General features: G+C 37.5%; 1 protein-coding gene across 7 annotated transcripts in view; it reads right to left on the bottom strand.

Annotated features, from left to right (window-relative positions):
- Positions 1–14,484, bottom strand: part of MPP7 (MAGUK p55 scaffold protein 7) — a 155,633-nt gene that overhangs the window by 89,533 nt on the left and 51,616 nt on the right. For all 7 annotated transcript variants that reach the window (XR_008464750.1, XM_054190547.1, XM_054190549.1 and 4 more), the window contains one exon: positions 10,783–10,901. Coding sequence is in view for 6 of the 7 variants with exons in the window: in XM_054190547.1 (XP_054046522.1) it covers positions 10,783–10,901 (119 nt within the window). In the remaining variant the exon portion in view is untranslated. The remainder of the gene's footprint in view (positions 1–10,782; positions 10,902–14,484) is intronic.

The raw sequence follows: 14,484 nt of genomic DNA on the forward strand, positions 1-14,484 counted from the left end.
GGGCAGAAGTAGGGCAGAAGATGTGATCAAGCCATAGGTCTTAGTGGTTACCTGATATACAACAAGAAGAAAATATTGCTTCTCCTTTGCAGGAAGACAATAATAAAACTTGGTCAGATTATTAGTTAGAATTAGTTAGAAATTGCTAGAAAGTGGATATTTCAAGATGAAAGAGCACAGGCACACAACTACAAATATTTTGTTGCTTGGCATATTCTATGGTATGATTTGTAGCTAGTCTTTAATGACATACCAAACTTCAACATGACCAGCTTAGTATTTCAGATGCCAATTATCATGATTACAATCATGGGTTACTTTTTTTCCTAGAATGATTGAAACTTGGAAATTCAAAATTGTACCCTGATTTATGGTTTAATCCTGATTAAAGCCGTGTATGTCTGTAGTATTATTACTGGATTATTTAATCACTAAACCTCAACAAAAACTGCTCTTTTCCATGAAACCCAATCTGTTAAGCATATTAAAATTCAAGATATTTTATGAAGATGATATCCATACTAAATGTAAAGCAGTACTGAAGCTATCCCATGCACACATACATACTTTATTTGGACCTGGAGCTCATGCTGGTATTTGGGGAATCTGTAAATGCGGTTCTGCCTAAAAATCTAGAGCACGTTGAATTTCAGCCCCGATCAGCTGGAGAGGAGAAACGGGTCTGCTTTTTTGTTTATATGAGTGTCATTGGTGCTTACGTGGGTAAAGGCACTGCTCTGCCTGTGGTAGCCTTTCTGGCCAGCTGGGCTAGTGGCATAAGTGCTCAGCCTCCCTACTGGCTCAACCTGCAAATGGAAAGAACAGCGGCTGCATCCATCCATCCCTCGGCGTACCAGTCTGGGCTTCTGCAGTGGAGAGAGAGGAGTCCTCAGGTCCTGGGGTCAGCTACACTCGGCAACTCTCAAAACACCTTCAAACTCGAGCACTGATGCAGTATAACAGATTAAATATCTCATCTAGTTTGCATGTAATGAAATAGCCTAACTTTGCAAATGCATGCAAGCTAGACAAGAGTAGTGTTTTCCCTAGGAATTTGTATGGCCACATTAGCACAGCATACAAACATTTCATCTTTATAAACTTACTGTCTTAATTTCCCTAAGAGACAAGGAATTAATCCAATCCTTATTTAGTAGATGAGAAATGGAAGAAGCCTGCAGACACCCATGGGAGGACACACAGAGGGAAAAACTGCGTCTTAGAAAGAAAGACGAAGGAGGGGGGAAGACAGCTGCAAAAGATATGACTGTAATGTAGGCATGTGCAACTCTAAATGGCCCACTGAGGCACCAGTGTTTTTTGAAAACAAATCCAAGACCTCTCTAACTTTAGAGAATTCTGTGTTTTTGAAACTGTCACTACAGCAATAGGAAAGATTTTTACACCATAGGTACCCTTAGAGCAGTTCAGCTGGAGCAAGAAAGCATGAAACCCTTCTCTCTGTAGCACAGAAACAGAATAAGTGACCCTACTGAAGATGCTACGTCAAAGTGAATCTGTATAGTTAGGTTTTGCTATCGCATTGAAGGCAGAGTCAAGTTATAGCAATTGCCCGTTGTAAATTACTCCTCCTTGATTTGCACAGACAGGTAAGCCTTATGCGTTGCAAGTTTTAAAATCTTATTTCTTCAGCACCTCATTGGTTACTCTGCAGTGACTGTGCACCACGTGGGTGGCACCAGTATGGTAAGTGTTCACATGCTGCAGCTCTCAACTTAATGTGACTTATTTCTGAAGTGAACTTCCACTGACATTCCCACACCTGCAAAGTGAGCACAGGATTCTACAAAGATACACAGAAAGGGCTATTAGAGAAACAACCTGTACTTAAGACAACGTCGCCATACAAACAATGCTATCTGTAAGCCTAAAGAAACAGCGCACATGTAGCACTATGTTGCTCTCTCCTTTCCACGCTTTAAAAAGGAAAAAAAGAGTTATAACAGAGATGACTGAAAAAAAGTTTAAAAAAAAAGTGCTTAAGGCGGCACAGAAGAAAGAAGTAACAGGGAACAGAAAAAGGAAAGATGAATAAAAACTGTGCAGTATGCCTGTATTTCATACAAAGGAAGAGAGAGAGTGAGAATGTGTGTAATATTACGCATATTACTGAATACTACAAATTAACTTCATGAGGATTAGCTGGAGAATGGATACAACCAAGTCTTCCAAAAAAGAAGGAAAGTTAACATAAACAGTAACAAAACCTGCTGGTAGGAAACACAGGCAGACGTTTTTACTAAATCTTATTTTAAAGATTTTTATTAAATCTTATTCTATTACTTTCCATGCTTCAGAAAGATTTTATAACTATCACATCCCATCCTTCTTAATTCTTACAATGTTTTTGCATTGCAGAGGCTTGTTTGGCTAGTTATGACTTTCTGTTCTTAAAAGGAATAGTCCAAGGCAGTAACAAAAAAAAATTGTTTTAAAAACTCCCTCACATGTTCTGCCACAGAATTTCTGGTCCAAGGGAAAAGAACACTGTAGAAAAACAGTTTAAAATGACATTATCCTTGGATGTCTTGGATTTATCAGACTACTATTACTGAGTAGCTTACGAGACCTTTTGATTGGCCTCAGTATCATAGACAAAAAAAATGTATCAACTGTGGTTAAATAAAGACTGTAAAATCTTTGTAAGACAAGAAAAATCTGGGTATGAGCATAAATTTGGGTTCTAAAACTTCTCTTCAAACTACTGCACCAGTTTTGTTACCAGGCTGGTACATTACCCCCTTGGTAACAATGAAATTACAAACTATTTGTCTTAGAAGGATTGATTTACTTCTTTTATGTCCAGTACATTTTGGCTGGAAACTGTTTGGAGGTTTCCCAGCAGAAACTTTAAATCAATTACCACTGATCCAAAAAAATGCCTCTGTCTGGATTTTAACCTAAACCAAAGTTTTTTCACATTCCAAAGCACTGATTTATTCACAAGTTTCAAGTAATAGTCATAGACCAACACTTCACACCTCTGATTTAATAAGCTTATCTGCTTTATTTTTCATTTCAAAAGTTTGTTGGTACATCATACCTGTAGGGACTGCTGATATCAACCCAACTTATACAGCTTTTACGAGGCTAAACTGTCAACAAGACAATTTAATTGATACTTTGGAAACTAATCTTTGAATTGCTTTCTTCTTAGTGTTTTAACAAAGTGGGCTGAAAGGAGGAGTTGATGACAGGAACAGGACTTCCTTATAAAAATCTAGATGAAAAGTCGTAGGTGCCTAATACTAAACACATTAGCAACTCTGATGTAGAAACTGCAAGATGCTAAAGATACCAAATGTCCAAACTTCTGACAAAGAAGCCAACACTAGGTATCAAGTTAAACTTCTAACAAAAAGTACCAAATAAAAACATATGAAAGAAAGACAAAAAAGTATTTACCACAGGAGAATCCACTCAATAGACTTCAGGACAAAATGATTATTTATGTCCACTAGCCATCTGTCTCCTAGTAAACTATCCACTGGCTACAATTATAACAAACACTTATTTGAACCATCACATAGGATCCATGTTTCGCAACTGCACTACCCCATCCATTTCGCACTGACTTGACATGCATTTTATTAAAGGCACAAATAAGCACAAGTACATGTGTATGAACATACAAGGCAAAACAACTTTGTCTTTACTCAAAGAAACAGTAAACCTGTTACATGTTACAACACATGGAAAGTTGGGGGCTTTAGGTATGATTTCAAACAGGAGTCTATTTTTATTTTGCTTACTTTTGCGCTGCACTTTTATACAATAAGAGCACAAATAAGTCAAAGGGTTCAACACACACATAACCAGAAACCCTCCCAGTCTCAAGAAGAGAAGTGTTTGCTCAACGCCTGGATGCCAGCTACCTTTTCCCTAATGTTTCCATGGAAACAATATCAGCCTGAATAAAGTAAAGATCCTGTAGTATTTTCTATAAAACTTCAATTACCTTATTTCAATTAATCTGATCACTGTTCCGATGGAAATTAAGTTTAAAGGCAGCTGACTGCCTCCAGCTAAGAATGATCTCTTTACTTGCAGATTTCAGTTGCTGGCTATTGAGCAAGTCTCAAAAAAAAAAAAAAAAAAAAAAATCACTTTGGCTTCAAAAGTAACGCTTTAAATTTATGGGGCATTTCATAAGGAATAACACCTTGCGTTACACTTTTTTTTGAATGCAATAATTTTGATGGAAGCAAAACGACTCATTGCTTCAGTGGTAATTACTCCAAATACAAATGTAAACTTTTGTCAGTCGTCAAGAGGCTTTTTTACAGATTATTATTTTTTCAACAATTTTCATCCTTTGGTAAGCAGAAAGCATGTGGCTAGTTTATATTTCAGTGTATGAATTAGACCATTACTTACAAATACTCTGGATGAGAAAGGTATTGAAATTCTAGCACTCCTCCATATATATTCTGTATGTACAACCAAAGCAGGAAGCTTCAAAAATTAACTGGAGATCAAGCTTCCTCTCCAGACAATGAGAAAAAGAAAACCCTTAAATTTTATCCACACAACTTTCACATTTCTTTGCAGATTCGGCATCCTAGTATTGTCCATGCATACCTTACTGCTAGATAGTTCTCTAGGGTTGAAAACATTGTGTATCATGTGTTTTGCCAAAAGGATTTGAGGCAAGACTGCACCACGTGCCTCCTTCAACAAGGACATCCTTACAAAAGTTAAGATTTCCTAGATTTATGATGATCTGGATTTAAAAAATGACAACCGCCACCTATTATCTAGTACCTCAGTATTAATGAATTCAACTATAGTAAAGTCCTTCTCCCCTTGCCAGAAATAGTAAAAGTTTTCAAACCAGCACAACGGACCACATCTGTGCCTTGTTTGGACAGTCTGCATGGCAAGAGTGATCACTTTACTCTTGCCACCAGTAGGTTTTGCATGCTTTCTCTGACTGAAAGATGTAAACTATAACGTAAGAAGCAACCTTGCCCGATTCTCCTCTAGAGCATGAAGAACAATTATTTTTCATTGGCCATGAATTGTTACCAGCTGCCAACCACCACACTCACACCTCCTCCTCCAGATGGCCAGGTGGTAAACGCTTACTCACACCGCCTTTTCCTTCATTTTTTCCCATCTCCAAAGCAAACAGCAGTTCAGACCTCCACATGAATTTACAGAACTACAGTCTATTCCATTTACTAGGGAGGCAGAGCTTTTTAAAAATAAATATAGTTGAGAACCCAGCAGTAAAAAACCTTAAGGACTTCAAGTATCAAAGCAATTTCTCAGTGAATGAGCTATCAGTTTCAATAATTCCACCCACTCCAAGGTGGTCTGTACATCTCTCCAACTCTACAATGCTTTCTCCTGAAACCACAACACACTCGCTCCATTTGTTTTGAGGTTAGGTGCCACCTATGGTCTACCAATCCCCAGTCCCACTTACTGACCCACACTTTCTCTTCTAGTGCATTTTCCAGGCTTGCTGCTCTTGGGTAACACAGCTCCTCTGAGCTCCTTCTGAGGTAGCTGGTTTTGTCTGCCCTGAAATCAGAAACCCCTCTCACCATTCTTTTAACAGGTGGAAACATACAAGCCACCAAAATTCCCTTAATAACACACCCTGCCCTCTCCATCTTCTATACAACATGAACAGTTAACAGGAAAAAAGACTTCTCGTGACCTGCAGAAACAGACAGTTCCAACCATAAATTATGAAGACCGTATAAATATTAGCTCTAGAGAAAGCATACACAAAGAACAAAGTAATCACGTAGTAAGTAACTTTATGTTCAGCAAAAAATACTTCAATAGTAGCTTCAAACTTGAAATGCGGAAGCAGTCAACATTAACACCATCAGGCTGCCATGAAGAAAGTCAACTCCATTTCAGTACAATCTCTACCCTTTATTCCATATTATGCATGTCATGCTCAGGTCTTACAGTATCTCATATATTCTCCTCAGCCACCGCCACCCTCCCTCTCCTTTGATATAGACACAGATATCATTCCCTCAGCCCATGGGTCACCCCCATCAAACGTTCAGAACCATTAGTTGTCACACACAACTCATCAGAACAACTCATAATCTGAACACTCTCTCTACGTTCTTTTGGAAAGAAGATTCATATGTGTGGATGCTTGAGCACGTGCCCAGGTAGGAACATTTACAATTTGGATGCATGACCGAGAGGTGAATGCACGTGATCTGTGCAGCACATATCCGGATGTTGGGAATAGATGTCTGATCCATCATGGGGTAGGGGAAGCTGCACCATATGACCCCTCCACAAGTGCAAGAACAATCTGCATAGCTCTTCCCAGGCGAAAGGCAGGACAGTTACGAGTTACCCTCTAACATAAAACAGACCATGAAACCTTACTGAGATTCTTTGGTTCCTTCCTGTAGGTGCAAAGTCATTCATCCTGCAGATTAACAGCTTTTTTTTTTATGGAGTGTGTGTGTGAAGTTCTGGGTAAAAATTAAGAGTGCATATAAGCTTGTCTATGAACTAGGCTTGTGTCAGTCCAGACTGAAGATTCAGCACATCACCTGCAGATTGTTGATTTTATCACTTTAAGCATGTGTCAAATCAATCCCTTTTGCTTTGCCCTTGTCAGCTCATTTTCTGTAATTTCTATTTTTATTTTTCTCATTACCAAAAAAGATGCTTTCACCCTACTGTGGATCCATGTTTATATATTGAAAAACCTGAGTCTTCACACTGAAAATTTCCAATATTTCTATACCACAACAATTGTAAAATCTGGGCTATGTAATCATTTGATTCAATTTCCATGCCAAAGAAATTACATCAGGATATGCTCAACTACATTCTTTTTGGAGACGATGGCTGTTATGCCATTGACATGGCAAAAATTAGCACATACAAAAGAATTTCTCAGAACTTCAAGCCAAGTCATACCCAGGTGAAACTAATAGAAAATTAGCACAAATTAAGGTTTTGCAGGACCAGCTACCAAAATACTATGCAGTTACAATAAAATCAGACTAGATTTATCAAATCTTCCTTACTTTTGCAGTAGTTATTTTCTTTTCCAGTGCCATATACTACTTTTTGGATGTACAAACTTCCCTATCAAGAGGAACAGCAACACCACTTACTGGGGCTTCTTTTTCATAATGCAAAGTACGGTACTGGCTGAAGAACTGTGCATGCTCTGAGCTAGCCAAAAATCAATCAGTGAACTGCAATTGGTTAAGAAATACTTCAGTCGCAGCCCAACAGATAAGCTTAGTCAATTCTTGAGCATTACATCCACAACCAGAAATGTTTAAGGCGACAGCGCAAGGAGAAGCTTCATCCTGGAGCTAAACAGACAAGCAGTAAAACGTGTCCAGTGCACTAACAGCAAGCAAACGCACATGGAAATTCTTGCAGCTCCTCTAAAAATAAGCTAAAAGAGTAGTTAGAACAGATCTTTATTTATCCCTTCTGTTCCTCTAAAAAAACCCAAGCAGAGCACATGTGTACTATTTCAGGTTTCAGCGACGTTAGTGCTTATAATTACCCTGAAGGATCATCTCTTCATGTTTCTTTTCTATAAATCTCTACAGAATACTGGGATCTCAGCTATATAAAAAGTAATGAGATGGCTGAAGATTTTTGGTAGAACTTAAGAGAGTCATGTAATAAGACAAGGAAGTAACAAATTGAGGGAAGCAGAAACAAATTTTAAACATTCAACTATCCAGAGCCAGTTTTCTCTTCCAAACTGTCAACAATGGTTGTGGGTTCCCTCTTCTTTATACTTTGCAAAGTAAAATCTAATCAACAGATTCCTTTATTGAGAAAAGGGATAGCAAGAACAGTTGCAGCAGGTTTTGATGGTTTTACTTACTACAATAGGAATGTACTGTAGAGAACAATCCAGTATTTGCAGGGAAATGGACTGGATGATCTAATACAACTTTTCCATTTCTGACTTCTTAGAACAGCTCAGGCTGGTCCAAGTTCACAAAGAGATTTCTGTCCAACAACACTGAATGAAGAGAACTCTAAGACAAGGTTTGGAGCTTTTCTTTTTTTCCTTTTTTCTTTCTTTTCAATATTAAGAGAGACAGAATAGCAAACCATATGCCACAGTATACAACCATACAGAAAACGCTATGACAATTAAATACCCATAAAATATCTGTAGAAAAAGTAGAAAGTTCATTTTATACTTAAACTTTTCGAGCAATTTGGAGTATTTAATCCATTTTATAACTTAGAAAATATTTGAAATTATTAAACAGTTAGATAAGAAGATCAGCTTACAAATTTTTATTAAGCGGTATGTCTATCTGAAATAGAGAAATATTAGTACCAAATTAGTAGTATAACTATGCTCATTTTCTTCCAAAAGCGACACATACCAGGATCGCAACATCCTTGGCTCTAAGCTCGTGCTTTTCTTTTTCTTTTTTTATTACAAAATATCTGTCATCATTCTCTGCCTGAGGAATTAAAAACATTTGTCTTTGCAAGTACAGTTGACTTTAAGAAGTTATTGCTAGGAAAAACTGTCTTTCAAATAAGACACCAGAACCCAGAAAGAAAGATTTGGCACTTTTGAAGCCTTGTAACAGGGAAAAACTATGGCAGATGGCGTTCATTCTTCTGCTCTTACAGCTCTTTTCCAAAAAGGCTATGGAACTGCCTTCTCTGAAACTTGATAGGATACCGAATAATCCTTCTAAAAAAATGCGTTAAAGGTCAAACAAATACCATGAGTTTCAAACACAGTCAAGCCCATCTTGCGGCAGGGATATGAACTAGATAAACTTTTGAAAGCTCTTCATGCCTTACACCACAGAAATCAAAAGGTGATGTTCAATAGCCTGGCACATGCACTGGGTCAGACCAAATGCTCTTAATAGTCTCAATTCTTATAATTAAAAAACCATCGTTTGAATGAAATTAGTATGGGGTACTAAAGAACTGCAACTAATGAACACGAAAGATGCAGTTTCAAGAATTAAGTCTATTTTAAGATAGTAAGAGACTTAACAGGACATTAAAAGAATTGTTAACAGGGTCAGAGTTACATTTAATACTTGGACCTAAAACCAACAAGATAAATAATAAAGATAGTTGGAATACTTCAATGCCTTCTTATTGTAATTGCAATAAAGTGACAATTCACTGATCCCAAAAAATTTCTATCTGCCTCCAGAAAGCTTTCTCATGAATTCTTTCTTGTTAAAATCAGAAAGACCAATCCACCCTGCAATAACAAACAACAGGGTAACTAGGGCATGCAACTAGAAACGCTAATTTTTCCAAACTGAGAGTGTATTCAAGGTGAAGTAAACTAGTTGCTGTTGTGCGCCTTTGTCTTCTTTGGAGGGAAGGGGCAAAAGGGAGTGGATGAACATGTTTGAAAAGATTTAGGTTTTGCCTCAATAGAAAATTAGAGCAAACGTTAAAATTTCAATGCTTCGCAGATCGACACTTATTTTCAAGCCAGCCTTCTCTAACTCCCAATCCAGAAAGAAAAGTGACTTAGCTACTGATCTAACACTTTGCTTAGAAACACTTAGATACACCACTGTCAGCCTATATGAGAATCAAAACCAGTGTTCCCCTTTCAGTGATGTTCTTAGCTACCTTAACAGACTGCTGCAGCAAAGCCGTATGGAGCCTGGAAATCACTGGGCTTCAGAAACTTTGATGAATTTCTTTAAGTGAGTATTTCCAAGCACTGTTCCTCGGTTTGTTACTTCTGTGCATCAACTACCAGAGAGTACTTCTGTTTATTTTATATGTAAATTCTCAGCTAATTTGCAAATAATTTTGGCCAAGTATCGACACTATTACATCCTTTTCAGAATAAGATAGTTGAAAGAAATGGAAAAAGGTGGCTCTTGAAACCTACACTGAAATAATTCCAATTTTAAGCTTCTTCTAGATCAATGACTTGACAAGGATAACAAATTCTGCTCAATTATGTGTGAGTCTGGATATATTCACGGCATGGGTTACTACCACCTACTGACTCATTTGAGACCTCAGAATTTCCTTCCAGCATGAATTAGCTCTGTACCGGAGACTGAAGACATACTTACCATTTTGTAGGAGTGGAACATTTCTAACCAGCTGATTGGTCCCGTTTTTCTGCTATAAGCAATTTTAACATTATCAGGGTAGCTCTGCATACTCCGATGGCATGCTTTGATTTCTTGTTGCTGATCATTTTCATAGCAGGACACTTTACTCAAGTATTCTTCCAAACTTATTTTAGGTCGTACTTTAGTCCAACATATTTATGTGCAAAACACAATTTTAAATGGAGGCAAGCCAATAAAAGAAACAGCTTACTAGAATTTCAGTTGACTTTGTTAAAGGAAATTATTTTAAATTAATGTGGCTACTGAACTGTTGCCATACTTGACCTCAGAAAATATATTCCTTCTAATTTTTGCTGTGAACATTTATTTATTTAAGCTAAACTCCAGGTCTTGAATGTTGACCATAAAGAAGTCTCAGATTTCCTGCTACTATTTCATACTCTTTTTTGCTAAACAAGGGCAAACAACATATGTTTGCTGCATTAGCATTACACTGCCAAAACATCACTCTTAAATGAAATCATCTATGTATTTTTGGTAGAATCTTATTTAACAACTTCCACCCCTGACAGAAACAGAGTTAAAACAAGGCTGTTTTGTTTTCACTGAGCAACAGTTTGATCACTGGTTTACTAGATGGCGCTCAAAACATTTTTCCATATGCTCTTCTCAAAGAAAATCTGACTTAAATGTGGTTTACCTTCACCAGTGAATGAAGGCTTTTTTCACCAAACATATCCCAGAGGAAGGTCAGGTCTTCCTGGCTGTCCACATGTGGCTGCAGCTGGGCTGGCAATGCAGCCAGCAGCTCGTACAGACCTATAAAATGAAAATAAAACACAAAGTGTAATCTGGGGGTGATCTCATTAATTTCACTTAACAGTTCTGTGTAATTGGCTGCCTGGAGCATGTCTTTTTAACTGAATAGGGAGTCTAGAGTATCCAGCATAACATTAACTTGTAGAACCAAAAGGAACATTTTAAAAAAATCACTGAGAGGCAAGTATTAGCAGTGTACTTTTTACCTTGTCACAGTTGTCAAGCTTCTACATCCATATATATTTACACAAGGTTATGCAGAAAATTCATAAAGGTTTTGAAAAAAGGACAAAACCAGAAAAAAACATACATTCCTTTGCTTAATCGTTATTCCATTTCCCTTGATGTTAGCCAAAGAGTGAAATGAGTCATGAATAGGAAAAACTTCCTTAAAAGAACAGAAACTGGATAGGGTGGTCCATTAAAAAAAGGTTCGTGGTTTCTCTAAATATTTCTTGCTAATATATTGCTTAATATTTTTTTTATCCCGTGTTCAGTAGGAATCCACAGCAAGACAAAAGGAACGACTCTGTTTTGCAGGATTAAATCTTAAAAAATAAAACCAACACAGTTTTCCCAGGCACACACACACAGAAATATTTCAGTAACATTTTTAATTTGCAGGTATTTGAGATTCTCCATAGGGTTAAAGCAATTGCTGTTCCCGGTTATTTGTGGCACACCTCAGCAGCGGTCTCCAAAGGGCAGACAGTAGCGCACTGTTCCACGGTAGCATACAGCATAAAATATCCATCATGCACACAGGCCATCAAACTGCTGTCCAAGAAATGTAGCAACAGTGTTTGCTGCAGCCCTCTTTAGGGAGGTAACCTGGCATGAGTTGATATCAATTCATAGCACATGTTTAATTTTCCAGTGGGATTACTTGGGGTAAAAAGGACAAAATGCCTTTTTTTCCTGTCTGCTGTCTACAAAAACACCAATACTCTCTTGGGATCCAAGATACACGGTCCTGCTATTATTTTTAGTCTGAGTAAGTGCTGCTGTTCATCACAAGGACAGATTTACAAGATATTCTACTGGTAAAGAACATTGTTGTAAGTTACAGGTTACCTGTCGTTATTATGCCTATTATCTCCCTAAAACTTATGATTTAGAATACTTATTAGTAAACATAATTCCAAAACCTTTCCAGGCACTACACATCCCTTTCAAAATTACATACAGCACCCTTGGGATCCAACTATTTAACATTTCTGTCCTTTCACTGCCTTTCAGTAAAATATTCTGGGGGAAAAAAGTTCTTTCCAGATACATTCTTTTTGTGGTCCAAGCATTTTTGGTGGTTGACATTCATTTCTCTTAGCATCTTTCTCTTATTTAAACCTGCTCTTGTTTATGCTTCTGAAATAACGCAACAAGAGAATACAACTCAAACCGCTACAATTTTGCATGGGCAAAAAAAGAATGCTGAGCCTTGCCTAGCAAGACACAGTCAGTGATTGAGCCGACACACAGAGAACAGTGGTTTGAATGAGACTCTCAACTCCGACTTTCCTGACTATTAGAACTTCAGCACTTAAAAAAACAGTCATGTTTACCAAGCAATATATGCTTCTAAACATTTTAATTTAGAAAATTAAAAAAAAATTTCTTTACACTCAGCCTTATATTTCTGCACATAGCCACTTTTGTTACTGCAAATACATTTACCTCAGAATAACCTGAAGGTTGTTAGAAAATTGAATAGAAAGTTCAGTGTAAGCTTACACTGTGGCATAACTGCTTAGGAACAATTCACATGTGCCATTCAGAAGAAAGAAAATATTAACTTCAGCCACTCCCTTCAAATAAGAAATGTATAACAGAGTAAGCTTTCTTTTCCTTGATCCATCAGATCTGCTCAAATTTCACATATAATCTACTATAAAACTATTCTGTCCTTGTAACTTGTTCCTCAAAGCTTTGATAATTAAATCCCCAGGAAAAATAAAATGAAAGTTCATGTTTCCTGATGGATTAATTATTGCAGTAGTGACACAGGGTGAGACTGAATCTGCCTATAATGAGACTTAGGTTTTATGCACAGAACTCCCAGAGAAAAATGCCGCCTACCAGCCCTCCAAGACTGACAAACCCTATGGGTGCTTACAGACATTAAGGTTTCCACATCCAGCTCAAAAGTGTCTGTGGGCTTTACTTATCCATATAGCCCTGGATTGCCCCTTCGAGGGAAACGTGTGTCCACGTCCCTCGTGCGCTCCTGATAGCTTCAACAGCAATGCACCCAATCTGTGCAACTCCCCTGGGGAAGTGGAGAAAATTAGACAGATTCTAACTGGTTTTCTCCAATGCCTTTTTTAAGAAAAACAGTATGTGGATCTTTTACACACACACACCCCTCCAACTAAAACGTCGCATTTTATTTGTGTCTCAGTTACACGAAGTGTGTTGTTCTTATTCATTGCAGTGTGAAGAAACAGTGAAAAGTGTGGCTGGCATATGACTTTACTAGCAAATGGGATTTAAAAGAAAGTGCTTTTGTGATAGGGACAGGGACTTTTGTGAGTTTGTGTGAAGTTACTGTAAACTGGCAACGAAGTTGAAACCACTACACTGGCAACTACATATTGGCCTAATTTAAATTACCAGATCTGATAGCTTGTCATATCCACCTTTCCAACGTCCATCTTTCTTTGGGCAGTAGCTCAAATCTCTGCAGCCCTCTAAGGTATCACAGATATCACATGTACAGAGATGCTGCCACACAGCAAGAGAAGCCATCTGAGTTGAACAGCAGAGACTGCTCCAGCCCAGCCTCGAACCTCCTGCAAAACTAACTAGTATCTCAGGTGGTTCTGTAAGCCAGAGCCAAAGGCCCCTGAAATCAACGCAAGTTTCTCACTGGTTTTAGTTCTGTCAGGCTGTTGAAACTAGATTTTTGTTTTAATCTTTTCAGTTGCAATTCTGAAGACTGAAGTGATGCTACGCTGAACACTTTCAATCACTTCTAAAAACAGAAATTAACTTTTAAAATGGCCATAGGTATACCCCCTATATTCAGATGAACTGTTTTGTAAATTAAAAACGCATGTTCACCACATAAGCCATGGAATGAGATATATCAGAGCTGAATACTACTGTTGTAAGCACATGGCTGACAAGCCTCAGTTGTGCTCTTGGTCTCAATTTGATATTTCTCATAAAGTCCCACCTCCTTGAGGCATATGACATGCATAGACCTCCTATTAAAAAAAGTACTTTCACACATTTTTTTCAAATATGTCCACAATTTAAATAAACACACAAAAAAAGCTTTTAAAAAGTGTCTAGAAGTGGTGTTTAAAAAAAAAAAAGATGAAAAGCCAAAACCAAAATCCTGTTTTTTTAATGCCTGATATTGGCAACACTGTAAAGACGTTGAAAAAAAAAAAACAATTTGCTTTTTTTATACACTGTTGCTATTCTATTCAGGTTCTTGTAATTTTTTTCAGCCTAGTTTGCCTAAATTTAACCAGCTTTCACATTTAAAAGGAATCATACGACCACTGGGATTTTCTAGTATCAAAATACTTCAGGTGTCAAAATCCAGTAAACGTGACTTACACAAGAAAAACACATT

This window comes from Rissa tridactyla, chromosome 2 (assembly GCF_028500815.1).
Source record: "Rissa tridactyla isolate bRisTri1 chromosome 2, bRisTri1.patW.cur.20221130, whole genome shotgun sequence".
Classification (NCBI taxonomy): Eukaryota; Metazoa; Chordata; class Aves; order Charadriiformes; family Laridae; genus Rissa; species Rissa tridactyla.